Here is a 27,975-nt window from a genome sequence, read left to right as displayed (position 1 = left end):
ACTCTACTGCAGTAAAGAGGCTTTCCATTGTACATAAAATGCCATTTTTCAGTTCTCTCACTCACAAACCCAAATGCCACAAAACATTTTGTGTGTCTATTTTTTTCTTTCACAAAATGTATACTCTTTTGTCCCCTGCCCCCACCCCACCTCCTCCACCCGTTTCCTTTTACTGGATCAAAAGGTATGAACACACAACTTATGGTGAAGTCTTTTTCCCAAGCGGTCTGATAGTCCTGGTGAGAAGCTGTCGGTGGTGCCACACTGAGCTTGCTCAGCCCTGATGGTGGCCAGGCGGCCCTGCCCAGCTCCCTCACACTTGCCCCTCTGTTTCCTTCCTCAGACCTTCTGATCCTCGGTTTTTCTCAGCCAGGTTTCTAAACCGTACATGCCAGCAGGGGCGGGCTCTTTCTACAGGGGCAGGTGCTGCTTGGCTCCAGCCAAGTGGGGTCTTGCAGACTGGTAAGCCCAGCGTCCCAGGTCTGGATTTCTCAAAAGAACCCAGAGATCGTGATTTCTGTGTGAAATCTCTTGATTTTTAAAAGCTGGTAGGGATTTCAAAGGCTTTAATAACACTACCAGTCAAATAAGACGAGCTGGAGGCTACTCCGGTGCCGCCCTTGCTGTGGTCTGAACCTCCTGCTCTCTCATAACCACTGGCTGGGCCCTTCTCAGCTCCTTCTTGGCTTCCTGTCCGAATCTCCAAGCAGAGCATTGCTGGTTGCCTCTCTGTGTGGCCTGGGACAGGACCCCCCACCATGAGCAGGTGGGCTGCACATCAGTGCAGCTTCCAAGCAATCCTGCAATCACAGCATGGATAGCAGAACTGTGTCATGCTGTATGTTAATGTTTAAAAAGCTAATCTGTTCAACATATACATTTAAAATATACTGTGACAGTTACAGCTCCCTGGACATATTTCTCCCTTAAAAAAAATTTTTTTTTTGAGAGCTTCAAAACCTAGCAGTGTCCAGCCCTCCTCTGACCCAAGAGACCCTGGCTGCCAGGGAGAAAGGTGACCTGTGAGACTCTAGTCTTCCAGAGCATTAAGTGCCCAGGGCTGGGCTCACAGCTCCTGTGACAAGGGCTGGAGGACGGGAGACTGGGGCACATTATGATGGGGGTGTTGGGGTCTTTGGGGAGTGCTGGCAGAGGAAGGCACAGGGTGAGGGAGGCGTGCTGAGGTGTTGGGGCTTCCACAGCTGGGGTGAACCTAAAGAGAAGAGAGAGGCTAGCTTTGTGTCTCACTGCAGCTCAGGCAGGGTCTTGGGACTGGGCAAGTTGGGCGAAGAACACCACGTGGTGGCTTTCGAGAGTTGCGGCAGCTGCCACAACTGCTCCAGGATCCTGGGCCACGTCCTTGCTTCTGTTAGCTAAGGTGGAGTGCATGAGAGTGGCCCTCCAGGGGTGGCCCACCTCCCCTCAGAGGTTGAGGGAGGCTTCCCTGGCTGGAAACTGCAGCCCACAACAGTGTCTCAGTTATCTCCACAGGGACTTCCCCTCACTCATTGAGTCATCCCTTCACTCTGCAGGGCCTGTTGTATGCTGAGTGTGGTCAAGTGTGGCAGTGGAGACTGTTCTAGGCACAGGAGGAGGCCAAGGTGAGAGGCAGTGTGGAGTTAGGCAGAGACACAGTGAGTTAAGGACACCAGCCTCCACCATCCCAGTGCTGGGAGCTGTGGAGGCAGCAGGGCCACAAAAGACACGATGGAGCTGCCCTGCTGGGGTTTGTCTTTTCAGTGTCTGCATTTTAGAGGGACCCTGTTGGCTGCAGGGTGGGGATGGGGCAGAGGGAACGGGCTGGAGGCAGAGTTTGCTTAGAGGCAGCTGCAGGCATTCAAGAAATGGGGAGACAGCCTGGGGCTGATGGTGCAGAGGAGAAAAGAGAACTGAGAGGGGTTGGGAGGTGGGTTCCCAGGGCAATCAAAAATCCTTCTGGGGCCTTGGAAGGTGGTGGTCCCTCTGAGGAGAGTGGGAACCCCAGAGGGGAGGCAGTTTGCATGTTTTTTGTTGTTTTTGCACAAGGGAAGATGAGTTATTTGGACAAACTCAATTGGAGGACTGAGGGACACGAGATGGATGTCTGTGGGGCCAGCCCAGGAAGACTTGAGCCTGACTGATGCCCTGTGTTCAATGGCACCCACTTTCTTGTGCAATTCTGGCACCAACAAACAGCTGTGATTGTGCCTCCAGCAGGTGGAGACCGAGATGGAAACTGCATGGAATGAGCCCCTGGCTCCCAACAAGTGGGGGCACTCGGGAGAGCTATCTCTACATATCCCATTGTGCGAGACGATCGATCTGCCCCTGAGAGAAGGCTCAGGGGGGCTTCCGAGAGTAATGGGCTGACTGCGGGGCCAAGACCCCACCCTCCATCCTGAGCTCGGTAGAAGCTCCTCCTTTGCAGGATGAGAGAGAAGGCCCCAGAAGGGGAGCTGGAGCCCATCAGCAATTAAGGCATAGGATAGAGCCAGGAGCCCCCAGTGGGGACTGCAGGGAAAAGCTGGGGATCCCGGAGGGAGCCGGGGAAGCAAAGTCCAGAGGCCCGGTTGGGGGCGCTCCAGAAGGCAAGCGTGAGAAGGCAAGCGCGGCAGCGAGGATGAAGTGAAGGCAGCGGCCGGTCCGCGGGACCTGCACAGCCCGTGAGGGCCATCGGGGACAGAGGCCGAGAGTGGGGGCAGATTGGTTGAGAATCAGCAGCAGGCGGATGTGACGTGGGTAGGTCCAAAGGCTTTTGAGTTAGAAGGCGACTTGGAAAAATGTCTGCCTGTGCAGATTCACAGTCAGCCCAACACTGTGTTTCAAAGTGAAGTTGGGAGGAGAAAAAGAAAAAGACAAAAACTTTTAAGGCTTGAAAGAGGACAAGTGTCCAGCAACAATGAGTTGGGGATGGGTGAGACGCTAAATCTGAGGCTGGCTCCCTGCTGTGACCTCACCACCTGCCCACCTCTGCTCCAGTCTAGCAGGAGAGGCGGCCCCACTCTTTGGAGACCATCTGGTTCTTCCTGGCAGACCAGAATGCCAGATTTTTATGGTTTAAACAAATGTTGGCATCCATCTAAAAAAAAAACTCCTTCTGTAAGTCAAACAAAATATAGGCAGGTCAGTTTTGGTCAGGCCTAAAGACTGCGCCTGAAATCCTTAGAGACAGGAAGCAGATTCTGGTTGTCAGGGCAGGCGGAACGGCGAAGGCGTGCTGAGGCCTGTGGGCTCTCTTTCTGGGCAAGATGAAAATGTCTTTGGAGCTAAAGAGTGCTGGTAGTTGCACAGTGTTGTGAATGTGTTTAATGCCACTGAACTGTGCATTTTTAATGACTGAAATGGTAAATTTTATGTTTCCCAAAAAAGGAAAAAAAACAAAACCCTGTTTATCTGTTAGGTGCCAAGGGGGCTGAGCTGGCAGGAGGGCAGCCGGGGTCAGCTGTACCCTTCTCTGGAGTTGGAGCTGCCCAGGCCGGCTCCCGCCCTCATGGCCTCAGGGATATCCACAGTGAAATGAAAACCCAGCGGCAGAGTCTGCCCCTGAGTCAGGTGCTCACAGGGAGACCTGGACAAGGCTTCTGAAAGACGAGACGCGAATGAAACTCCTCTTCAAGCCACTTGCAAAACACAGTGTGCAGGACTGACCAGGTTTTGCTGTGGAACTGCTGCTTCTTGGCTGAGATCCTGGGAAGACATGCTCGGCTCTGGAGCAGGTGTCCAGGATCTTCTGAGAAGCAGCCTGTGTCCTTCAAGAGGAGTCCCATGGTGGCCAGGGGTTGGTGGGGCTGGGGGATGTCCCCCATTTTCTGGTGCCCATCGGTGCCCCCCAGGGACTCAGGGCCGGGTGGCCAAGGCCCGAGGCTGGCCATTCACATGTGGCCGTGGGCCGTGTGGAGTTTCTGATGGTCGATGAGGTGGACCATCCAGGGGAAGGCCTTCCCGCAGACGCTACACTGGAAGGGTCTCTTGGGGCTGCGAGGGGCCACTGAGCCTTGGGCTCCATCCCTGGGTGGGGCGGACTCCCGGGGGCCCTTGCTCCGGGGGACTTTCTTCCTGGGTGGCTCCAACAGGTGGATCTTGCCGTGCTCAGCAAGGACAGAGCTGTGCAGGAAGACCCTGCCACACTCGGGGCACGGAAAGGGCCCTTCCTCGCGATGGGTCTTCTGGTGCTCGATGAAGTGGGTGACCCAGGTGAAGACCATCCCGCAGTCGGCACACTGGAAGGGCCGCCCACCTCGGGGCCCACGCAGCGTTGCTGAGACCGCTGCAGCAGCCTCTTGGGTGCCACCTTTGGTGTGCTTGAGGGATGGCTGGTGGCGGACGCTCTGGTCAGTGTTCCTGTTTCTCCTTCGGGGACTGATTCTCTGAGCACTCGGACCCTTGAGGCTTGAGATCACAGCCCCTTCTGCACGCAGGTCTGAGGAGGGCCCTGCGAGAAGATCCTCAGGCTCGTCCCAGATACATGGCTTCAGAGACAGGTGGGCCCGGGACCCTGTGGAGGGCGAGGGAGACAGGTCACCTGTAGTGAGTGGATGGCTTTGGCATCTCCCTGTGCCCCCCAGGGGCGTGGAGGACCCCAATGACTGAGCCAAGTCTGGGCCCTTCTTCTGCTCAATATGTCCCCTGTGCCCTCTGTTCTGTCCTTTAAGATACAAGGGCACATGTGGCTGGGCGCAGTGGCTTACGCCTATAATCCCAGCACTTGGGCAGGCCGAGGAGGGTGGATCATGAGGTGACGAGTTCAAGACCAGCCTGACCAACATGGTGAAACCCCATCTCTACTAAAATACAAAAATTAGCCAGGTGTGGCGGTGGGCACCTGTAATCCCAGCTACTCAGGAGGCTGAGGCAGGAGAATCGCTTGAATCCGGGAGGCAGAGGTTGCAGTGAGCCGAGATTGCACTACTACACTCCAGCCTGGGCAACAGAGCAAGACTCCATCTCCAAAAAAAAAAAAAGAAGGGCATGTGTTTTGGGAGCAGATCCCACAGCACTGGCCCCTTGTTCCTACCTGGCTGGCCTTCTGGGTAACCCTGTGCTCCAACACTGTCAGACTGTCTGCCTTGGCTGCTGTTCAGGTGGGGAGGCTGAGGCCCTTCTCATGGGCTGAACGATGTATGTGGCAGTTCTAGGGGCCCCCGATCTCAGTCCCCACAGGAGGTGTGCATGGTTTCTGGGGGAAGTGTGGAGTTTACCACCGAAGCCCCCAACTCCACCCATTAACAAAGTCTGTGACTTTGGGTTGAGGTGCCAAACTCCATTTCCAACCCTTAATCCACGCGGGAGCCAGACTCACCCAGCAAGCCAGGGGCATGGGGCGCCTCGGCCTCCGCTCTGGTGTGCAGACTCTGCAGGAGCTGGGTGGGCTCCAGCCACTCACTTTCCTCAGGGAGTGCCGGGGCTGCTGCCGCTGCATCCAGAATCAGCTCAGACGCCTGGAATGGCAAGCACAGGACTGTTGGGCAGCTGCCCCTCAGGAGCCGTCCTCCCCACCACCACGGAACAACAAAGGACCGGGGTCATCCCCAAAGGCTGTCTCCCAGGGCGGTATGCGGGGGCGTGCCTGTTGTTCCCGTGCTTTGGGATGCTGATGCCGGAGGATTGCTTGAGGCCAGGAGTTTGGGACCAGCCTGGGCAACATAGCAAGACTCTGCTTATACAAAAAAATAAGTAACCACTCCCAAGGAGCTCTTACCAGGACCTGAGACATAATTCGAGGGGCCCCTGTACAAAATGGAAATGCAAGTCCCCTTGTTCAAAAATCGTTGATCATTTCAGGACGGTGACAACAGAGCATAAGATGGAGCCAGGGGACCCGTGCCACGGCTCAGGTCACTGTTACCCGCTGGGGCTCCTAACTCCCATCCCCCAAGGCTGCACTGTCCTTGCCCACAAGCCCAGAGAAGGTGGGCGACTGCACAGACTTCACATCCCACCTGCGACCTATGACCTCTGAGGCACTTAACCCTGTCCCGCCCAAAGCGGGGATCACCACTTCCTGGGAGGAGACTGAGCTGTAGTTGAAGAGCAAGAATTCAAAACAGAGGGGCTTGGCTTGGTGTCCAGGCTCCAGCTCTGCTCGCTCTGTGACCCTGGCTGAGGAGCTTTAGCTGTCTGGGTTTCCAATGAGGATGTAGGTTCTACGTGCCCAGAGCCTGGTACCATCAAGGGCTCGGCAAACTGCAACAGGCTCGTGTCAAAGGAAAACACAGTGACACTTATCAATGCAAATCAAGTTGTTGGAGGAGGTATGTCGAGTCAAACAAAGCATGAGAAGAGAGACCAGGAGTCAAGCACGCACTGATAAGGTCTTGAGTGGGTCTTCGTTTTCTGCTGCCCCAACCCTGACTGGATGCACAGGGATCTCAGGAAGCTGTCCAAGATTCCCAACAGCTGGGCAGAACCGGAGTGGAGGGATTGCTGGGCTAGAGACAGAGGAGGGAGGGAGAGAGGGAGCTGGTGGCAGGAAGGGAGTTAAGGCACAAGAGTCTTCCTGCTCTCACATTGGGAGTATGTGGATGGTGTGTTTGGCTGGGCTGTTGATTTTTATTTATTATCAAATGCTAGTTTTGATTGTAAAACATGTTGAATTCTGAAATCATCACCAGAGGAGCCATCATCTGCAAGAGTAAAGGCGGGACTCCCTTTTACGCCTCTTTCCGGTACCTGGCTGCTGGGGGCCACTGTGGACAGTCAGCCTACTCCCTACTTCACCCACCTTGGTGTCTGTGACTAATCAAGGGCAGCAGAGGGGCTGCGTGGAGAGAAGAGTGGGTGGCCTGTGTGTGTGTGTGGAGACGGGCATGCTTAGTTTCCCTGACTCTCGGGAGGCATCTGAGGAGCTATCAGCACACTTGGGTCGGGCACAGAAACCAAGACATTCCTGGGGCCCTATCTGTACCTTCAAATGCAAACACATCCCCATAGCCCTAGTGAGCCACTGGCCACAGATCTGGGCTCTTATCCTTCCAGAGATGGACCCAGGTTTATTGTCTCAGGGATGACAGGTGGGGAGATTGGACAGGGGAGGGAGACGCAGTTACACCCTGGGAAAGTCCTAATGCAAACCAAGCAACCGAGAAAAAGAAAACAAGAATGAGGGTCCAGGCATGGTGGCTCATGCCTGTAATTCCAGCACTTTGGGAGGCAGAAGCGGGCGGATCAAGAGGTCAGGATATCGAGACCATCTTGGCCAACATGGTGAAACCCATCTCTACTAAAAATACAAAAATTAGCTGAGTGTTGTGATGCGTACCTGTAGTTCTAGCTACTTGGGAGGCTGAGGCAGGAGAATCACTTGAACCCAGGAGGCGGAGGTTGCAGTGAGCTGAGATCGCACCACTGCACTCCAGCCTGGTGACAGAGCGAGACTCCGTCTCAAACAAAACAAAAACGAGAATAAAGGAGAAATGTGAATGCCTGGCAACTTACTGTTTTTGAGGAATTATCTTAATGGCTCTATTTTTTTTTTTTTTTTTTTTTTTTTTGAGGCAGTCTTACTCTGTGCCCCAGGCTGGAGTGCAGTAGTGCGATCTCGGCTCGCACAAGCTCCGCCCGAGTTCTGCCAATTCTCCTGCCTCAACCCCTCCCGAGTAGCTGGGACTACAGAAGCATGCGCCACCTCCTTGCTAATTTTCTTGCTTATTTTAGTAGAGCGGGGTTTCACCGTGTTAGCCAGGATGGTCTCGATCTCCTGACCTCGTGATCCGCCCGTCTCGGCCTCCCAAAGTGCTGGGATTACAGGCTTGAGAATGGCTCTATTTTATTTATTTATCTAGAGACAGGGTCTCGCTCTGTCACCCAGGCTGGAGTGCAGTAGCGCGATGTCTGTCAGCTCACTGCAACCTCCACCCCCTGGGGTTAAGCGATTCTTGTGCCTCAGCCTCCCGAGTAGCTGGGACCACGGGCACGTGCCACCAACCCAGCTAATTTTTGTATTTTTTGGTAGAGATGAGGCTTCACCATGTTGGCCAGCCTGCTCTTGAACTCCTGACCTCTAGTGATCCACCCACCTCAGCCTCCCAAAGTGCTGGGATTACAGGCGTGAACCACCGCACCCGGCCAGGAATTATCTTAATGGCTTTAGTTGGGGCAATGTTGCTGGGTTATTTTGGAAAAAAAAGAAAGGAAAGAGTGGAGCAACATCACCAAGACGGTGGAGTAGGAGATACCAACCTTCATTTCCCCCTCCCACTACCCACACACAAATCAACTACAGACAGATATTCACAAGCCAGAATAGCCCAGAACGCTCAAGGACCCATTGAAGATCTGCAGCAACACAGTGGAGTAAAACGAAAAAACCCGAGAATGTCCACATGAAAAAGTTCACTGGTGAGATAATGCATACCTGAGATGCCAGGAGAACACTGTGAACAAAGAAGAAAAGCAGAGGCCACGAGTGTCAGCTACACGGTGGGAACCACCAGGGACCCCAGCAGTTTGCTCCACAGAGGACACTGGCATCACTTACCATTGACAGAGGTTCCAACAGTCATTCCCGCCAGGGCCTTAGGGTGCTACACCCATGTGATCTAAGGGACCTTAGAGTGCTACCCCCAAAGGGCTTCAGGCAGCTACTCTTACAGGCTTCTGGCAGCTCCCCACATGAGGTGATGGCGTTTCAGTCAACAACAGACACCACACACCACCGTGGTCCCGTAAAATTATAATGACTGTCTTCCACCACCATTTGAAGTCCAACTCCATAGCATACACTGCTTCCTTACCCTGAGTGTGCACCAGCAGCCCCCTGCCTACAACTCCTCCAGGACCAGCAAAGACCTGAATGAGTACCGCAAGCAATACAGAGGAAATCACAGCGGGATCCAAGATCTGCAGGATGATGGTACAGTGTTACAAGCAAAAAGATCTGATGGTGTGTCTTGACTTAGGCTGGTTGCAGACTGCACAGTTAAAACAGTTACTGGAAGATCAAGGGGATTTGTATTTGTGCTTTTGGAAAATGCTAGTGCTGTTAAGGCCTTGGAATGGAAAGAACAGAAGCTGGATGGCAAATTGATAGGACCACCCCCCACCCCTGCCACAAAGAGCCAAAGCTTGAAAAGGGAAAGAACCCCCTGAAAGGTTTTTGTGGGTGGATTGAGCCCAGCTACTTCTGAAGAACTAACTAAAGAATATTTTGGAGGCTTTGGAGAGATTGAAATTTTAAAGGCCAGGCGCAGTGGCTCACACCTAGAATCCCACCACTTTGGGAGGCCAAGGCCGAGACTGGAGAATTGCTTGACACCAGGAGTTCAAGACCAGTGTAGGCAACATAGCTAAGTCCCATCTCTACAAAATTAGGAAATTACCAGGCACTGTGGCTCAAGCCTGTAATTCTAGCTGAGATGGGAGGATCACTTGAGCCTGGGCAGTCAAGGCTGTAGTGAGCTGTAACTGCATCACTACACCCCAGTCTGGGGAGATCCCATCTCAAAAAAAGGAAAAAAGGGCTGGCCTCAGTGGCTCATGCCATGATCCCGGCACTTTGGGAGGCCAAGGCAGGTGGATCACTTGAGGTCAGGAATTCGAGACCAGCCTGGCCAACGTAGTGAAACCCCGTCTCTACTAAAAGTACAAAAATTAGCCAGGTATGGTGGTGTTCGTCTGTGGGGCAGGAAAATCGTTTGAACCCAGGAGGTGGAGGTTGCAGTGAGCCGAGATCATGCCACTGCACTCCAGCCTGGGCGACAGAGCAAGACTCCATCTCAGAAAAAAAAAAAAAAAAGACAAAGAAAGAAAGTAACATGGTCTCACTCCATTGTCCAGCCTGGTCTCCAGTTCCTGGGCTTCGGTTATCCTCTGGCCTTGGCCACCTCAAGCACTGGGATTACAGATGAAAACTACAGGCTCAAACCACAGCATTTACACTTACCTACGTGCCCCAGGGCAGTTAGTATACTCATTAAGAAACACTTGCAGGGTTAAAGCTATAAAATGCCTATTCATCAATTTTTTTGAGAATTCATAAATATTAAGGATCTAAAACAAACTTCTTTCTCAAGTAATTGAAATCTGAAAGCCTTTGGAAGCTAACTGTCCCTGCACAAAGGTTTACAATTGAGAAATACCTCCTGTTCCTATTTTGTCAAGTTTCTTTACTGGCTGAACAAAAAGAAGCTTTGAGTAATGGAGAAGGCATCGTCTGAGCACAGCTGCTTTCCTGGCTGCCTGTGCTGTTCCTATGTCTTCCAAATCCTATGCTTGGAGGCCCCTGGAGGGACATTTTTGCCAGGAACCAACCTGACCTTAAAAAGATGAGTGTGAAACAGCCGGCTGGGCAGGAGGGTGGAGGTGGCCACAGGACACCATCTGCCCATGCCCTGGCCAGCCTGACCATGCTGCCGAGTGCCGAGTGCGGGGAGGCCGCCCTACCCAGAGGGCACAGGGCAAACCCTAAGCACTGCAGGTGTTGTCATTGAAGCCCCAGGGGATGCCCTGTGCTGCATCTTCGTGCTTCAGTGACCAGCTTGCTTGTTAAAGGAGCCCAGGGGTCTGAGCCTGCAACACCACAGGGGTAAGAAGGGCATGCTGCTGTGGGTGCACTGGACTCAAACCTCGCATTAGAAGCTACAAAGAACCCCAAATGCGCTTCAGAGCCCCACCAACCCCTGAGCCAGGCTCATCCCTGACACAGCAAATCCACTGCAGCCCCTGTGGTGCACAGCCCAAGCACCACCCAAGGGAGTCTCATGGCCAGGGCTACGTCCGAGTCACGATGGCTCTCGGGGCAGGCAGACCAGCGTGGGAAAACTCTGTGCCAATCGACTTCTTAAAGAATTGGGAGAAAATAGAAAGTCAAGAAGGAGCTCTGATACACAAGGGAAACCGCATGTGAGAAGCGGCACTCCCAGCAGGGAGACATCACTCTCCAGAGGCCACAGAGATAGCAGATACCTCTGTCTCCACAGTGACCCAGATCCAACTGAAAGCGTTCAGGAAGACAGGTCTATTGATGCTGAAATCTAGAAATCAAGGTCCACAGGTGAATGGAGGCATCTTCAGCCCTGAGGAGACCAGGCTGTGTCTCCTGACACCTCTGAGGGTGGGCACAGCAGCCAACTCTGTGTGGGCAGAGCCCACATGGTCCTTATTCCCCTCCCTGGGGACAGGGCAGCACAGTCAGACGCTGAGACGTGAGGCTACACACAGGGGGGCGTCTTCCTGCCTTGGCCTGGCCCGGCCGCCTCTAGAGCCAGGAGGCCGTAGCAGCCATACCACAGTGGATCCAGACACGATTCTGTGGAGGGGTTCTAGGATTCCAGACAGATTCAATCTCCGTGGAATGATGAAAATGAAAGTTTACTTGATTATGGAAGTCTCTGACTTATTCCAGCCAGAGTATCCGGTGGTCAGAATAAAGGCAGTTATCGGCAGGACAGGTGCCCGGGCGTTGCGTCATCTTCCTCTGGGCATGCGCCTGCGCCAAACCTCGCCTCCACCTTTCGCCAGATGCAAATCGCAGACGCCGGCTTGGTGACATGCGCAAACTCGATGGTTGGTTGGCTGCTTTCGCTTTCTTCGCTGTTTTCGTTATGTGCTTCATTGTTGGGACTGGTCATCCGCTGGCTCACTCCGGGTTGTACCATTTATTCCGCCGCACCAGGCTGGGGCGCAGGCATCCCTCAATACGCCTGGTTAATTTTTAAATATTATTATTATTTTTGAAGGCCAGGTCGGTCCTGCTCCTTAGGCTGGAGTGCAGTCGGATCTCGGCTCACTGCAGAGCTCCGCCTCCCGGAGTTCCAGCCGTCTCCTGCCTCAGCCTCGAGTAGCTGGGACTACACCCAGAGCCGCCACCCGGCGCCCGGCTTAATTTTTTTCTATTTTTAGTGAGGCGGGGGTTTCACCATGGTCGCCGATCTCTGACCTTGTGATCCATCGCCTACCGGCCTCCCCAAAGTGCTGGGATTACGAGGCGTGAGCCACGGCGCCCGGCCAATTTTGTATTTTCGGCAGTAGAGATGGGTTTCACCGTGTTAGTTAGGATGGTCTCCATCTCTGACCTCGTGATACACCATACCGACCTCCCCCAAATTGCTGGGATTACGGGCATGAGGCACCATGCCTGGCTGCCATCCTTATTTTCATCAGTGCTATGGCCAGGCTGGTGAGCTTGCTTTCGAGAATGTGCTTGACTTGCTTCAAGGCGTGATGAGCTAGAGCAACACTGATGACGTCTCCGCCGTGGGCCGCCCTTGGCTGGGGCCAACTTGCTGGCCTGGTCCATCTCAACTGTGAGATCAAGCTGTTGATCTGCCCGTCATCACTGCACCTTTTGTCAGTCTCTTGCTGGCTTTAGATTCTTCCACGTATTTTTTTCTTAGCCCAGTCTTTGAAAGTTCCTTCTTGACCTCCTTCAAGTCCTGCATGTAGTCTGTGTCCTCCTTCAGCTGCTCCAGCTCCTCCTTCTCCTTGGTGAGAGTGACTTCTGTTCCTGCAGCTTAGAGCAGGCATCCCTGAGAATGTTGATTTCCTCCTTAGTGATCTCTTCCTCCTTCAAGCCCTCCAGCATGGGGGCAGTGTCCTTCAGGATCTCTGACTGCAGGACTGTGTCAGGCACTTCTGGCTGTGGCAGGCCCCTGGCCTTTGGGGGCTTGGCTTCCCTGTTTGAGCTCCAACATCCTTAGCCTTCAGGAGTGCTTCACCATCTTCCTCTGCGGTGCTCCTGCTGGATGGCCACACCTCCTCCTGCAGTGTGGCCTCAGCTTGGCCTTGTTGTCCACCTGCTCGCCCCTCCACCTCGGCCACTTTCACCTCTTCCTTTGCCACAATCTCTGGGAGGTCTGCAGTGTGGACTTAGGCCTGAGTCGGCTGGTGAGAGAGATGTCCGGGAGGCCATGGTCAGGACAGGATGAGCAGCGATGTGGAATCTCCTGATGCAGGTATAGGTCCAGCCACTGCTTCAGCTGACCCCTCAGCTGGTTTTCCATTCTGGCCGCCCAGGGCCCACATGCCTGGTGCGTTTGTGCCGTTTTCAGGCACAATGACCCCTTCCTCAGCAATCAGCTTGTCCTCTGCCTTTATGGAGTGCAGCCGCGCGGGTGAGCTGGAGTGCAGGAAGCTGTAGCTTTCGAGCAGCTTGCAAAGGGCCACCAGCAGCTGCGGCTGTATCAGGTTGTCCAGGGGTCAGCTCATTCTCAAATAATGTGGAGAAAAGCAGCATGATTTTCTCATTGCTGGGGCTCTCCCGATCTCCCGGATCTTCTGGAAAACAAAAACAAAACAAGGTCTTTGGTGCCAGGCTGCCTGGCTGCCTTGTTCTTCAAGGCCATCTCAATGGTGTCCTGGAGGAACTTGGCCAGCTCCAGCTTTGACAAGCTCAGCTATCAGCCTCTCACTCGCCGATGAACTGAGTCTCAGATGTGGATGGCAACATATTGGGGAAGAGTTTGCAGCAACAGGCAGCAGAAACTCCACAAACAACACCACTGCTAACCGCACCAGGTGGAAGAGGATGGGCACAAGATCGGGAGGGCACGCCTGCTGCCAGCGGGTCAGGGTGTGACCCTTGAGGATGGGCGGAGCATGCTGGTGCTGCCATCTTGAGTGTCGATCTTGTAGGCCGGGAAATATGGTAGTAGTGCCTCAGCTGCGCCCAGCACCCTCTGCCCCCAGGATCACCACCACCTCTGCTTGGGCTGTACACCAGGCCGCCTTCCCCACCTTCTTCTTGTTGTCCTTCAAGGACTTGAGGGACTTCACTACTATTAGTCATGCTAGCAGGCCTTGAAGAGTGCCACCCGCTTTACAGGAAGGCACAGGGCCCGGGGACCACAAACCCACAGAGGTGGGGTCCATGGCTCTCCACGCCCGTCTTGAAGGCCTTTCCCGGGCCTCAGAAGCAGCAGCTGAGGTGATGCATGCCTCTGAAGGGCGGATACACAGGATGGATGCAGTACAGCAGCCAAATGGAACTTTCAGGCAGCTCCTCCAACCCTAGGATGTTGGCACAGCTGGGGAGTGAGGCTGGATCCTCGGACTACCCACTTGGGGGCCCCGTGACTGAGAAGGGAGGCGGGCGGAGCCCCGGCCCGGCAGCTCCTCAGTAGATGGGCGCCATGCCTGTGGCTCCTCCCTCCTCCCTCCGCGGCGCGACCTCTTCGCCATCGCGGCAGCTCCACTCCAGGCCCTGCAGCGAGAGCAGTTGACAGCGGCGGACTTTTCGACAGGAGAGCACACAGCTCCGATGTTTTGTGTTTTTAAAAGAGTATGAAATCCTTCTTCCTTCTTTCAAACAAAGCTTTTGTTTCTGCACCTCCAGAGCATAACCTTTCTGTGGGATAATGATGTATCATTTGTTTCTTTTAAAAATGACACAGTGTTTTTGTTTTTAGCAGAGGCGGAGTTTTACATCTTGTTGCTCAGGCGCTGGAGTACAATGGGGCAGATCTCGGCTCCTGCAGCCTCTGCCTCCTGGGTTCATGATTCTCCTGCCTCCAGCCTCGAGTAGCTGGGATTACAGGCGTGCACCACCATGACAAAGCTATTTTTGTATTTTTAGTAGAACAAGGTTTCACCATGTTGGTCAGAATGGTCTTGAATGCCTCACCTCCTGTGATCCGCCCACCTCAGCCTCCCAAAGTGATGGGATTACAAGCATGAGCCACAGCCTGGCTTGTTTATGTTTTAATATGTTGTTATAAGAGAGAAAGTTTTCAGGGGCCAGGCACAGTGGCTCACACCTGTAATTCCAGCACTTTGGGCTGAGGAAGGAGCCAGGAGTTTGAAGCCAGCCTGGGCAGCATAATTAATCCATCTACACAAAAACTAAAAAATTTTAAATATATAAAAAAATTAGCGGTGTGGTACTGTGTCTATGTTCCCAGCTACTCCAGAGCTCAGATGGGAGGTCGCTTGAGGCCCAGGAGGTTGAGGTTGCAGTGAGGAGCTGATCATGCCACTGCACTCCAGCCTGGGTGACAGAATGAGATTCTGTCTCAGAAAGAAAAAAAATGTAAAGCAAAACTTACAGTTAGATAAGTGTATTGAAGAGAAGATATATTTGTCAGTTTAGTAGCCTCAGTGTGCCATGTTTATACAGTCAGCATAATAACTTTGAGCCTTCACATTCCTCACCCTCAGACTCACAGGCAATCTCACAAGCTCCTTGCTTAATTGCTATACAAGTGTACTATTTGTCTTCTATTTTGTATTTTTTACTGTATCTTTCTATGTTTAAATACAACATTGTGTTACCGTCCACCACAGTAGTGCGAATTAGGTAGCCTAGGAGCCTGGGCTGTGCCGTCTAGGTGTGTGAGTGCCCTCTCGCGATGTATGCATGGTGATGAAACTGCCTAAGGAAGCAGTTCTCAAAGCGTCCTGATGTAGTTGTACATGCTCAGCGATTGCCAGTTGTGCCACTCCACAGTGCCTTCTGGTGAGCGGGCTGCCCCACGCCAGGCGGCTCCACCTCTCACCTCATCTGTGCTCCCACTCCTCCAATACCAGCGGCTTCAAAGCAGAGGGGTACCTCAGGCAGTGTTGGCTTCCTGGCGTGGGAATGCCTGGGCTGGCTGCCTGGCACCATCAATGCCCTTCCCAGAGCTGCTGTGGCTCCGGGGTGGGGCCTCAGCCTAAGGCCTCCCTCCACAAGTGCGGCTCACTCAGGGGCGGCTGGGGGCACCCTGCTGTGGCTGGAGCCCCCACAGCCAAGCCCAGCGCCCAGCAGGGATCCTCTCCAGCCTTCCCCACCTCACGACACCCAAAGAGGAGTCCTTTTGAGCAAGCGTGTAGTGAGGGATGGCCTCTGAGCCAGCTGTGGTTCTACGGAGTCTGGGATGGGAGAGGGAGTCAGATAGCACATCCGCCTGCAGAAGCTGGAGGAAACCCGTATCGACAACTGTAGTCTACCCAGATTAGATGCCCCTAGGGGATGCAGAAGAGAGACCACAGGCCCACTCTAAAACTCTTTGTTTTGGTGCAGGAGAGGGGTTCTCATGATGATCTTTAAATTTATTTTAGGGCCAGGGCCCGTGTCACGCCTGTAATACCAGCACTTTGGGAGGCCGAGGCAGGCAGACTGGGCGAGGTCAGGAGATCCAGACCATCCTGGCTAACATGGTGAAACCCCGTCTCTACTTCAAAAATACAAAAAATTAGCCGGGCGGGTGGTGGGCACCCAGTCCCAGCTACTCGGGGAGGCTGAGGCAGGAGAATGATGCGAACCTGAGAGGTAGAGCTTGCAGTGTCCCAAGATCAGGCCACTACAATCCAGCGCGGTAGCAGAGCCAGACTGGCCTCAAAAAGAAAAAATTGATTTTTAAAGTTAAATGGAAAAACGTAACATAAAGACTACCCAGCCTGGAATGCCGGATCTTTATACCAGTGTGGTCATAAAATATATAACTAAAAAAAATTTTTCTTGAGACAGAGCCCCTGAAGAGCCCGGTGGTCCCAGCAGCGGGTCACGCTGGCAAGTATTGGGTGGTTGTGCAGCGCCCCACAGCAGGGAGGCTGCCTCTGGGGCCACAGAGATCTGCCGGAATGACAATAGAGGACTAGTCTAAGGACACTGAGGTTACCAACACTGGGTAACGTTTTTTTCCCTAACTGCCTGATGCCAACATATCTTCATACTTTAGGGACTCAGGCTGGTTTGCCTCAGGCTGGTGTCAGACACAGGGAAACACAGTAGGGTGGCCCCAGCAGCAGTGCTCACCTCTGACCCTGACTTCCCTAGGTGGCGAGGGCGGTGCAGTCTCAGCCTCCGCCTCTGGAACCCTCTGACACCATCCCTGTCCCTCTGAATGAGCCCTTCTCTGGCTCTACATACTCTTGAGAAGGTGACTATATAGTATCTTGAAAATGAGTATGCCTCACATTCACTGTAGCTTGGCCTATATTTCCCATAGTCATCTCCATTGCTGTATTGGGCATTTTTTCTTTTGTTTTGAGACAGCACTCTGTCGCCCAGGCTGGAGTGCACAAAGGTCTGGAAGCCATCAGCCTCCCACCTCCCAGGTTCCAGTGAGCTTTTTCGCTCAGTGCCTCCTGGGTAGCTGGGATCGAGCCACCATGCCTGGTTTGCATTTTACTAGAGATGGGGTTTGGCATGCTTTCGCCAGGCTGGTCTCCCAACCTGACCTCAGGTGGTCTCAATACTGCCTCGCATCCCAAAGTTCTGGGAATACAGGCTGAGGGCCCCACGCCTGGCCGGGCATAGGGATATTCCCACACAATAAACAAATAAATTAAAATTGGCCAGGCCTGGTGGCCATCACCTGTAATCCTTCAACACTTCAGGTAGCCGAGGTGGCAAAACTACCTGGAGCTCGTAGCTCTTGAGCCCGGGGTCTGGCAACATAGAGACCTCCGCCTCTAAAAAATATGTGAAAAATGTAAACAGGCATGGTGGCATGTCCCTATAGTCCCAGCTACTTGGGGAGGCTGAGGCTGGATCACTTGAGCCCGGGATCGAGAGGCTGCAGTGAGCCATGATTGGGCCACTGCACTGCCTCGGGTGACAGAGTCAGATCACAAGTTCCAAATAATAACGAAGGACAAATAAAAATACCAGTGCAAGCCTGCCACTTAAAAATTAGCCAGAGGTCATGCTGGCTCAAGCCTGTAATCCCAGCACTTTTGGGAGCCGAGATGCTTTGATCAAAGGTCACGATCAAGACCATCCTGGCTAAACCGTGTCCCCGCCTCTACGTAAAAACAAAAACTAGTCATGGCGGTGTATGGCTTAGTCCCAGCTACCGGGAGGCTGAGGCAGGAGAATGGCATGAACCTGGGGGTGGGCATGGAGCTTGCAGTGAGCTGAGATGGGGGCTTTCTACTGGCAATCTGTGCCCAGATAGAGTGAGACTTCGTCAAAAAAAATTAGCTAGGATATGATGGGACTTCATGAACCCCGGTAAAGTAAATCATATTGTAAAAAATAAAGTAAGGTTGGTGCGTACTCAATGCTCTTGTAATCCCTACACTTTGGGAGTACGGCAGGCGACCGGGCTACAAGGTCAGGGAGTTCAGCACTGTTCTGGCCAACATGGTGAAACCCTCTCTATCACTAAAAATGGCTATAAAAATTATTGGGCACGGTGCCTGCAACCAGCTCTTCAGGAGGCTGAGGCAGGAGAATTTGCCGAACCAGGACCTGAGAGGCGGAGGCAGGAGGTGCAGGCCTGTGGACCACTGCACTCCAACCTGGGCTGGGCGCAAGGAGCAAGACTCCATCCCAAAAAAAAAAAAAAAAGTAGTGGAGTGCAGACTTTTCTCTGCATCTAATTTAGGAATAAATAGTAATCCTCTGAGGGAAGCAAAATTTATTAGTACATCCTGTAGGCTAACATTCTTAAATATCTGCTAGCTGTAATTAAAAAAATCAATGTAATTTTTATGTTCTTAGCTCCCACAATTTAGCCTAAATATCTGCCCTGGCATGCTTTATATTATTCCAAGCAAGCATTAGGTGCAGCTTCTATTTCTCTCCTCATTTGAAGGTGTTTTACCTTCAGCATTCCACAAGCACTCCTTCCTTTGTTCTCCCCTGCCTTGCCTCTTTGTTCTTTTTTTTTGAGGGTCTGCTTCTGTCACCCAGGCTGAGGAGAGCGGAGCGATGTCTCGCCCCACTGCAATCTTTCTGTCCCCTGAAATTGCTGACTGCTCCCCCAGCTCTTGAAGCAGGGCCTCAGCCTCCCATTATTCCTAGCTAATTTTGTATTTTTAGTAGAGATGGGGTTTGCTGTGCTTAGTCGGTCTCCACCTTGGACCTTACAGATCTGCCTCACCGCCTCCCAGTGCTGGACAGGCGCGGTTTCAAATGCCCAGCTTTTAAAAAGTTCTGGGTTACTAGCCACTAGGACAATGTGAAATGTAAGGTCCCATTCCAGCCAATGGAAACTGGACACAGCAGTAGGGTGACACTAGGCAGAATGACCCTGTCTCCCTTTGTTCAGTGTACTCGTGAGCAAACTGTTGGTGACTGTACCCTTCTGCAGAAAGTAAAATGGCTCCTGCTGGTCGGGCTGTGGCTCAAGCCTGTGTCCAGCACTTCAGAGGCCAAGGTGTGACTAACAGGTCAGGAGATCGAGACCATCCTGCTTAACACGTGAAACTGGGCTCTCACAAGAAATACAAAAAAAAAAAAAAAAAAAAAACTAGCCGGACGAGAGGTGGCGGGATGCCTCTGTAGCCCCAGCTACTCGGGAGGCTGAGGCCGAGAATGGCGTGGACCCTTGGGAGGCTGGAGCTTGCAGTGAGCTGAGATCCGGCCACTGTGACCAGCCTGGGCTACAGAGCCAGACTCCGCCTCAAAAAAAAAAAAATAAAAATAAAAAATACACCCATAAGGAAATTAAATCTATGTTCAAGTGCTATTTTGCAAGTAACCAGGGAACAAGCATTTCAAACACAGGTCGCATGTAAGTTAAAACAGGGCCTTCATGGATTAAAACTTATTATCTATAAAAGCTAATTAAGGCCAGGCGCGGTAGCTCATGTCTGTAATCCCAGAACTTTGGGAGGCTGAGGCGGGTGGATCACTTGAGGAGTTCGAGACCAGCTTGGGAAACATGGCAAAACCCCATCTCCACTAAAAATACAAAAATTATCTGGTGTGGTGGGGCACGCACCTGTAGTCCTAGCTACTCAGGAGGCTGAGGTGAGAGGATCACCTTAGTCTGGGAGTTTGAGGCCACAGTCAGCACAGTTGTACCATTGCACTCCAGCCTAGGCAACAGTGAGATACCCCCTCCCCAAAAAACAGAAAACACGGAGGAAACCAAAGATGCTGCAAGGCTATGAGTGGATGGTACAGAGGGCGTAGGGGGCTTGGAGGGGAGGCCTGCAACCTCAGTCAAGGATGAAGGAAGCTGGGTGGCCCTGAGAGAGAGGTGGGGGTGTCCTGGGGCCGCCCAGGCTGTCAACGGTGTGCTGGAGGGATTGAGGTCCCGACAGCCGGGGATTGGCAGTTATTGTTCAAGAGGACAAAGAAGAGAGACAAGGTTATCATTCAGAGAAGGAGAGAGAGGGGCCTGCGGTCTGAAGAAGAATGAGGACATGGCCCTGTCTGTTCAGTGCCAGAGGGAAGGGGAAGTGATTCGATTTTGTTGCTGCTCTGGTCTGAATGTTTGTGTCTCTATGAAGTTCATATATTGAAGCCCTAACCCCCAAATAGAGGGGATTAGGAGGTAGGGCCTTTGATAGAGAATCAGGTCATGAGGTTGAAGCCCTCACAACTGGGATTAGTGTCCTTTTAACAGAGCCCCAGAGAATTCCCTTGCCCTTTCCACCCTGTGAGGTTACCTGTGAATGAGGCAGCCGACCCTCAGCAGACACTGGATCTGCTGGCAGCTTGACCTGGGACTTCCCAGTCTCCAGAACTGTGAGAAATAAGCTTCTGTGGTTTGTTTGTTTTGTTTTGTTTTGTTTTCCCCAGATGGAGTCTCGCTCTGTTGCCCAGGCTGGAGTGCAGTGGTGCGATCTTGGCTCACTGCAAGCTCCGCCTCCCCAGTTCAAGCAATTCTCGCCTTAGCCTCCTGAGTAGCTGGGATTACAGGTGTGTGCCACGACACCATGCTAATTTTTGTATTTTTAATACAGACGGGGTTTCACCATGTTGGCCAGGCTGGTCTCAAACTCCTGACTTCATGATCCTCCTGCCTTGACCTCCCACAGTGCTGGGATTACAGCCATTAGCCACCATGCCCAGCACTTCTGTGGTTTATAAGCCATCCAGGCTAGTTTTTTTGTTTGTTTTGAGACTGAGTCTAGCTCTGTCATCCAGGCTGGAGTATAGTGGTGCGATCTTGGCTCACTGCAACCTCCACCTCCTGGGTTCAAGCGATTCTCCGGCCTTAGCCTCGTGAGTAGCTGGGATTACAGGTGTCCGCCACCATGCCTGGCTAATTTTTTTGTATTTTTAGTAGAGATGGGGTTTCACTGTGCTGGCCAGGCTGGTCTTGAACTCCTGAACTTGTGATCTGCCCACCTCAGCCTCCCGAAGTGCTGGGATTAGAAGCGTGAGCCACTGCGCCTGGCTGTTTTTGTATTTTGAGTCAGGGTCTCACTCTGTCATCCAGGCTGGAGTGTGGAGACATGATCATCCCTTACTATAGCCTTGAACTCCTGGGCTCAAGTGATCCTCCTACCTCAGCCTCCAGAGTTGCTAAGACTACAGGTGCATGCCCCTACACCTGGCTATGGTTTTTTTTTTTGACATGGGGTCTTGCTATGTTGCCCAGGCTGTTCTTGAACTCCTGAGATTCCTTGTGCTAGGCGCAGTGCCTCGTGTGGGGGTCTCTGTTTCCTAATGTGTGCCCCTTTGTTCTGCTCAGGCGTGTTCTTCACGTGGCATCTAGACAGCCCCACTGTTAGGTCAGGTCCCCTCTAGGAGGGACCTGCTGGCCTGGGCCTGACAGCCACATGGGCAGATGGTGCTCTGGCCCTGTTTCTGCTCTGTGAGCAAAACCTTGCTCTATCCATTGTTCCACCGTGCTGTGTTTCCCCTGGCGGCTCCAATACCAAGATCCAGGGGCAGAAAGTGTTCAAACTCATGGTAGCCCTGATCGTAGGAACACATGCTACTCACTTAGCGGTTCTTACTTTTGTTCTTTTGTGATTTACCCATTACCCCTGTATTTCACACATCTGCGTGGCTCCACCCCTGATTTTAATCTCTCCAGCCACACCAAGATCTGCTAGGCTCCCAACCCAGCTGGGCCCCCCCGTCGCCTTGAGGCCTGTGCACCAGCAGGTCTAGCTGCTGGGGAGCCCTCAGCGTTTCCTTCTGGCCCCGCCCAGAATCCTGGGTTCACTGAGAGGAGGTGATCAGGGGCAGCAGGACTTTCTCAACACCCAGCATCTGGTGCTGGTGACACAGGAGGATGGGTCCTAACTGCGCGGCTTGGAAAGGACGGGAGGGGCTGGGGTGAGGCCCAGAGGCGCACGGCATACACACACCTGCACTCACTGCCCTCGCCCAGCACTGAGCCCCAGGAAGCCTGGGGAATCTGTGGGGCAGGCGGGGAGTTTGGAGGTTGGGCTTTTTGGGAGCATTGGGGACAACCTCACACAGTCCTTGGATGGGGTTTCCTTGAGTCCGTCCCAGGAGCGGCACGCACACCCTGGGGTGCAGGAGCACGGAGCAGGGGGGCCCCGGGCTCACCTGGGATGGTTCTCTCTGGGACCTTGGACTCTTCCCATCTTCCTCCTCACCGAAACTCCAGTCCTGGTGTTCGACCGAGTCCAGAGATACCAGAACTGTGCAGGAGAAAGGGATGGTGAGAGGGGTCTGTTCTTCCCGGAGCCCCCAATTCTCCAGACCTTCTGGGGAGGGCAGACTTTCCCCAAACATTCCTGCAGCATCCCTGAGGCGCAGGCAAGAGTGATGGCTGTCATTCTGTCCCTCCATGTGGCTGCTGAGTAGGAACCTGTGGTGACACCGAGGGCTGCTGAGGACAAGTACCCTCTTCACTCACACTCCACACCCCTGTGTGCCTCCAGAAGCCCACGAGGACACGCACTGCAGCACTGACCAACTAGGGAGGCCCGGACACCGTGAGCCCGCTGCTCCCCAAGACCCCCGGGGCTGCTGTGCACAGAGAGGACAACTGCTGAAGCAGGGTTCAGGACACCATTTACAGAAGGGTGAAGATGTGGGAACCAGGCCAGGCGAGGTGGCTCACACCTGTAATCCCAGCACTTTGGGAGGCTGAGGCAGGAGGATTGCTTGAGACCAAGAGTTTGAGAGCAGCCTGGGCAACACAGCGAGACCCCTCCCTCTATTTTTTAATTTAAAAAAAGAAAAATTCAAGACCATGGCCACCTCTGGGGTGTCAGGCAGAGTGAGGGACAACAGGACTAGGAGACATGCACGGGGTTTCAGCCGACTCCACTGGTTGGTTCTTTTTTTTTTTTGAGACAGAGTCTCGCTCTGTCGCCCAGGCTGCAGTGCAGTGGCATGATCTTGGCTCACTGCAATCTCCGCCTCCTGGGTTTAAGCGATTCTCCTGCCTCAGCTTCCTGAGTAGCTGGGATATAATGTAGGCATGTGCCACCACGCTCGGCTAATTTTTGTATTTTTAATAGAGACGGAGTTTCACCATGTCAGCCAGGCTAGTCTCGAACTCCTGCTTTGTGATCCACCCGCCTTGGCCTCCCAAAGTGCTGAGATTACAGAGGTGAGCCACCGCGCCTGGCCATGGGTATTTCTTTTAAAACAACTGCAAGTCAGCCTTTCTGGAGGTTGGGCTTTGATAGGGCTGGGTGGTATGTGCAGGGCTGTTCATTATACTTGCTCTACTGTTTCGTAGGCTCAAAATATGGAATGTAAAAAGCAGACCACTGCTATGGAAGACAAATAGAGCCCTTTGCTCAAAAACGATGAAGAATTTCGAGAGTGACCATGGAACATTAAACCTAGCAAGGGTGGCTCTGGGCTGGGATGGCTGTGAGGTCCACAGAGCATCAGAAGCCAGTGGTCTTGGGCCCTCTGCCCCAGGAGCAGAAAGTTCAAAGGGCCAATTCATCTGGCTTCTGCCTTGCAGTTTACAGGGCTACCCTTGTGCCTCTGGAAAGCTCACGGGCTGCCCTGAGGCAGTAAGGGGACCCTGGACCCTGTGTTCTGCAAACTGCTTATCACTGTTAGCCTGTAGGAAAGCTGTAGTCCGAGGGTGCAAAGGGAGGGCCTGTTCCTCTCCCTTGCTCCAGCCCTCTTTTCTCTGAGCTCTGATCTGACCCTTGTCACTCCCAGCCTTTGCTCCTGCAGTGTGGCTGCCTGGCATACCCTCCTTGCTGGGGCCCTGCTGAGGAAGCCCCCCCCTGAGGCCACAGTGCCATGACTGCTCTCGCCATTCGTGGCTGCCTCTTTTGGCCTCTCAGTGTCCAATCCCTGCACTTCCGTCACTAGGAAAGAAAGAGCCTCAGTGATAGGACTGGGCCCTGGGTGGATGGAATCTCCACGTGGGGTCACAGGGGCAAAGATGCGGGAGGACAAACCTCTCTCAGGGGAGAGGGGAGCTAAGAGAGGAGACAGGGAGGAAGCCCAGTTCCAACCCCATATTTCCCAGCTCCCAGAGTCGGGATGCAGACCTAAGCGTCTCTCCCCACCATCAGCCAGCGATGGGGCCTGCGCCCTGTGAAGGCTTAAGGATCTCTAGGATTCCTGAGTGTTGCAGGAGGCGCTGCATGTGGCTGGGAGGAAGTGGCCGGGCAGCGTCCTTCCCAGAGAGCAGCCGGTGAGGAGCAGCGGACACAAAGCCACAGGACAGATGGACGCATGGGAAATGGAGGCATCTTTAATCACTGAGTGAGAAACCCGAGGCAGATGAGGCGTGCAGCACATTTATATGTAAAAATAATTAAAAACACAGCCGCGGGGCAGGAGAGGTTTGCTGGTCGGGAGGGACCGGGCAGGGGTGGGAGCGATGCGGGCGGGCAGGAGGGCAGTTCGGTCCTCGGAGACGTCAGGCCCCCTGCCCATCCCAGGGCTTGGAGCCTGCGCCTCTCACCTTCCTGCTGGCACATCTGTGTCAGGTCCTCCACCAGGCTGGCGGCCTCCCTGCAGCTTCGGGGGCCCTGTGACTGCACCCAGGTCCGCATCTTGCTGGGCAGCGCGCCCAGGAACTGCTCCAGCACCAGCAGCTCCAGCATCTGCTCCTTGGAGCGCGCCTCGGGCCTCAGCCACTGGCGGCACAGCGTCCAGAGCTGGCCCAGCGCGAGGTGAGGCCCGCCTGCCACGTGGTACTGGAACTGCCTGAAGCGCAGACGCTGGGCTTCGGTGTCCCTGGGGCTTGCTGGCCCAGGGTCCGCGTCCTGCTCACTCAGGGTTGGGGTCTGGGGGCGTCTGGGGGAGGCAGGGGCTTTGGGCCGTGGGAGCATTTCTCTGGCCACAGGGCCTGTCTGAGGGGTGTGTGTGGACTGGATCCCGAGTGGCTCCGGACACAGCCAGTGTGGCAGGCGGGCAGAGTCAGCAATCAGGGGCCTGCAGAGAGGGGCAGGGACAGAAGGGCCACATCAGATGGTGGCCCTCCATACTCAGGATGCCCCTCAGCTCCCTGCTTCCTTGTCCTGATCTCCAGCACCCCAAGGAACTAACCTGACCTCTTCCCACCTCCTGACCTAATCTTCCACATGCCTCTCACGGGCTACTCTGCACTGAGTTCAAGCCACTGGCTGCCCCAGGACCTTTGCACCTGCCATCCCACCCCCGCTCCTCCCCCTTCCCCCCAGCTCCTCCCCTTGAAGATGTCCCAGCCATCATCCTCATGGCGCCCTCTTCACAACCCCTATGACTTTCTGAACATATCTTTTCCCCTTACTTAGTTTATCGTCTATCTCCCTCTCATTTAGTCACTCAACACACATCGACTGAGCTGCGGGAACAAGAATGCCTGCCCTGTGGTGTGGCCAGCACTGCCCAGCGTAGTTCCTACAGGGATGTAAACATTCTCTACCCCTGCAGCCACCTACAGGTGGCTGGGAGCACCTGAAATAGGAACTGAATTTTAAATTTAAATTCCATTTAAATGGAAGCAGCCAGGTGGACTACATAATAATGGATGACAGCACCAGCAGCAGCAGCTCTGCCCATGGTGTTATCTTTGCTGTCTTCCTGCCTTTCCTACCAAGTCCAAGTTGGGAGAGGAGACCAGGAAGAGGGCAGGGGAGACTGGAGACTCTGAAAAGAGAGGGAAAGTGGGAAGGGCAATTAAAAAATAACCTTTTGTGGCCGGGTGCGGTGGCTCACACCTGTAATTCCAGCACTTTCGGAGGCCGGGGTGGGTGGATCACCTGAGGTCAGCAGTTCGAGACCAGCCTGACCAACATGGCGAAACCGCGTGTACTAAAAATACAAAAATTAGCCAGTGTGGTGGTGCACACCTCTAATCCCAGCTACCGGGGAGGCTGAGGCAGGAGAATCGCTTGAACCCAGGAGGCGGAGATTGCAGTGAGCTGAGACTGTGCCACTGCACTCCAGCCTAAGTGACAGAGTAAGACTCTGTCTCAAAAAAAAAAAAAAAGTTACCTTTTGTACATTTTCCAAGCCCATTATGGTAAACATATAACTGAAGAAAACATTAAAAGTTGTGAAAATAAAAATAAGCAGGGAGGTTTTGGTTGTTTGTCTTTAACTATTGTACTCTGGACTGATCTGCTGGTGAGAATATAAATTGTCACGACCTTTCTGGAAAGCACTGTGGCCACTTATATATCAAGAACACTTGGTAGATTGCGTGCAAGATGTGAGATTCAGGCACCAAGATTCACTACAAAAGTGCCCAACAGTTGAATGTGGTGGGATCAACTACCTTCCCCATCATGTGACGGGAGTATTCAACTGTGTCCAGTACACAACACCATGACATGACCATGGGGAGTAGACACATGATGTACAGATGACATGAGGCGTAGGGAACGTGGGATGCAGGATGATGCATGAGTGTCATAGAAAGGGAGTGCTGGGAAGAGGCCCACGGTGGGGGGCAGCCAAGTGCTTTGTGCTCTTCATACTTCTCTGAATCTCCACATGGTGTCAGGATCCCATGTGACCTTCATCAACATGGAAAAACAAAAACAAAACAAGAAATCTTTAGGCAGGATTTTTAACCGTATGGGAAATGCTTATGACAAATGAAAAGGAGGGATTCCATGGGATTTTCCCTCTTCATCTTCTGCTGCATTTTTCATACACTCTGCAGTTCTTGTGCATCTGGTTTTACAATCCAGGAGAAAGGAGAGGTGCAGGGTGGCAGAAAAGGCAACTCATGGGGACTGTGCCTGGCCAGCCATCTTCGAGTCAGCGTACCCAGCCACCCGCACCCTGATTGGGAAACTACCAGCTTGGTCTTCCCTGCCAAGGCTACAGGCAAAAATGCTCTCTTATGTTGTATTCACGCTCTTATATATCTAGTTTTGAGTAAGAAAAAAGGGCCCATTTGGAAGCTCCACAGGTTCAAGAAGTCCCTTTGCCCTGGGGCCCTCAGACCTTACACTCTCTCAGGTGCTCATGGCAGCTCACACTGGAGACTGCAGGGAGGGGGGCTGTAGCCCCTCAGCATCCTCCAGGGTCTTGGGCTGGGGTCTGTGGGAGGAGAGGCTAAGTTTATCCCGGATGAGGGTAAAGAGGAGGTCTTAGCAGAAGGCACCAGAGGTCCATGGGTGTGTCTGGGGTCTATATGGGGGTTGACGGAAAACCTGGGCCAATGTGGGGGTGCCTGAGCTGATGAGAGTCCAGGACTGATGGGGGGGGCCACTTCTGGAAGATGAAGAGGGCCTGCAATGATGTGGAGGGGACTGAGGTCTACATGGCTGGTGAGGAGGATCTGGGCCCCCCATGGGCAATGCTGTGGTGGCCCTGGGGTCCTAGAGGTCTACTTTGGTGGGAGTCTGGGATTAATGCTGGGGGTGTGTGTGTGTGAGAGAGTGTCACTTGGAGGGCTCAGTGCCTGTGGAAGGGCCAGGTTCACTTGACATGAGCACTGAGATCTGCAGCCCAAGCCCCAAATTCTATTGTGGGGATGGGCGGGAGGGCTTTGCCGCTGATGGCGGATGCTTAGTGACATAGTAGACGTGTTCGCTGCGACAGTCTGAATGGCTCTGGCTCTGAGAAGGGGGCTTAGAGTAGGGAGGGCGTTGGGAGCTTAGGATGCCACTCGGGGGAGCTCCATAATAAATGGGCTGGGGAAGTGTGCACTGGGAACACGGGGGAGGGGCAGCGACGACGGCTGGTCGGGTGGGGGATGGGTCGTGGCGGCTCCTCAGGAGGGAGATGGGCCCGGGCGGGGGAGCTTGTAGGGAGGGAGACGGGTCGGGGACTGCTGTTCCAGTGGGGGGGGGGCCCGGGGGGCTGGGAGGGAGGGAGATGGGTCCGGGGGCAGCTGTTCAGGAGGGAGATAGGTCACGGGATGCCGATCATGTGTGGAAGGGAGAACTTGGACGCGGCCGAGCGGTGTCTGGGCGGACAAAGGGGGTACGTAGAGGGGCTTCGGCCTCAAACTGACCGGCGGATGCCAACGGGGGTTGGGATCCCTGAGGAAGAGG

At 53.6% G+C, this 27,975-nt stretch overlaps 1 protein-coding gene across 1 annotated transcript; it reads right to left on the bottom strand.

Moving 5' to 3' along the window:
- Positions 1-12: 12 nt before the first annotated feature.
- Positions 13-27,975, bottom strand: ZSCAN1 (zinc finger and SCAN domain containing 1). Its single transcript, XM_031659344.1, has 5 exons — positions 26,244-27,975; positions 24,444-24,916; positions 22,100-22,194; positions 5,279-5,417; positions 13-4,474 (listed from the first exon to the last, which is right to left on the bottom strand). The coding sequence occupies exons 2-5, from the start codon at positions 24,811-24,813 to the stop codon at positions 3,852-3,854; spliced, it is 1,227 nt and encodes a 408-aa protein (XP_031515204.1). The 5' UTR covers positions 24,814-24,916; positions 26,244-27,975; the 3' UTR covers positions 13-3,851.

This window comes from Papio anubis, chromosome 20 (assembly GCF_008728515.1).
Source record: "Papio anubis isolate 15944 chromosome 20, Panubis1.0, whole genome shotgun sequence".
In the NCBI taxonomy this organism is placed as follows: domain Eukaryota; kingdom Metazoa; phylum Chordata; class Mammalia; order Primates; family Cercopithecidae; genus Papio; species Papio anubis.
This window is presented reverse-complemented; position numbering and strand designations above follow the sequence as displayed.

Bases quoted from the DNA above. Each gene is read 5' to 3' on its own strand.
- ZSCAN1 (XM_031659344.1), bottom strand. From the start codon at position 24,813: ATGCTCCCACGGCCCAAAGCCCCTGCCTCCCCCAGACGCCCCCAGACC. The intron at 5,418-22,099 runs GTGAGCCCGGGG...TTGCCATTCCAG, and splicing joins CCCAGAGAGAACCATCCCAG to GCGTCTGAGCTGATTCTGGA. The intron at 4,475-5,278 runs GTGAGTCTGGCT...CGCCCTCCACAG, and splicing joins CCATGCCCCTGGCTTGCTGG to GGTCCCGGGCCCACCTGTCT.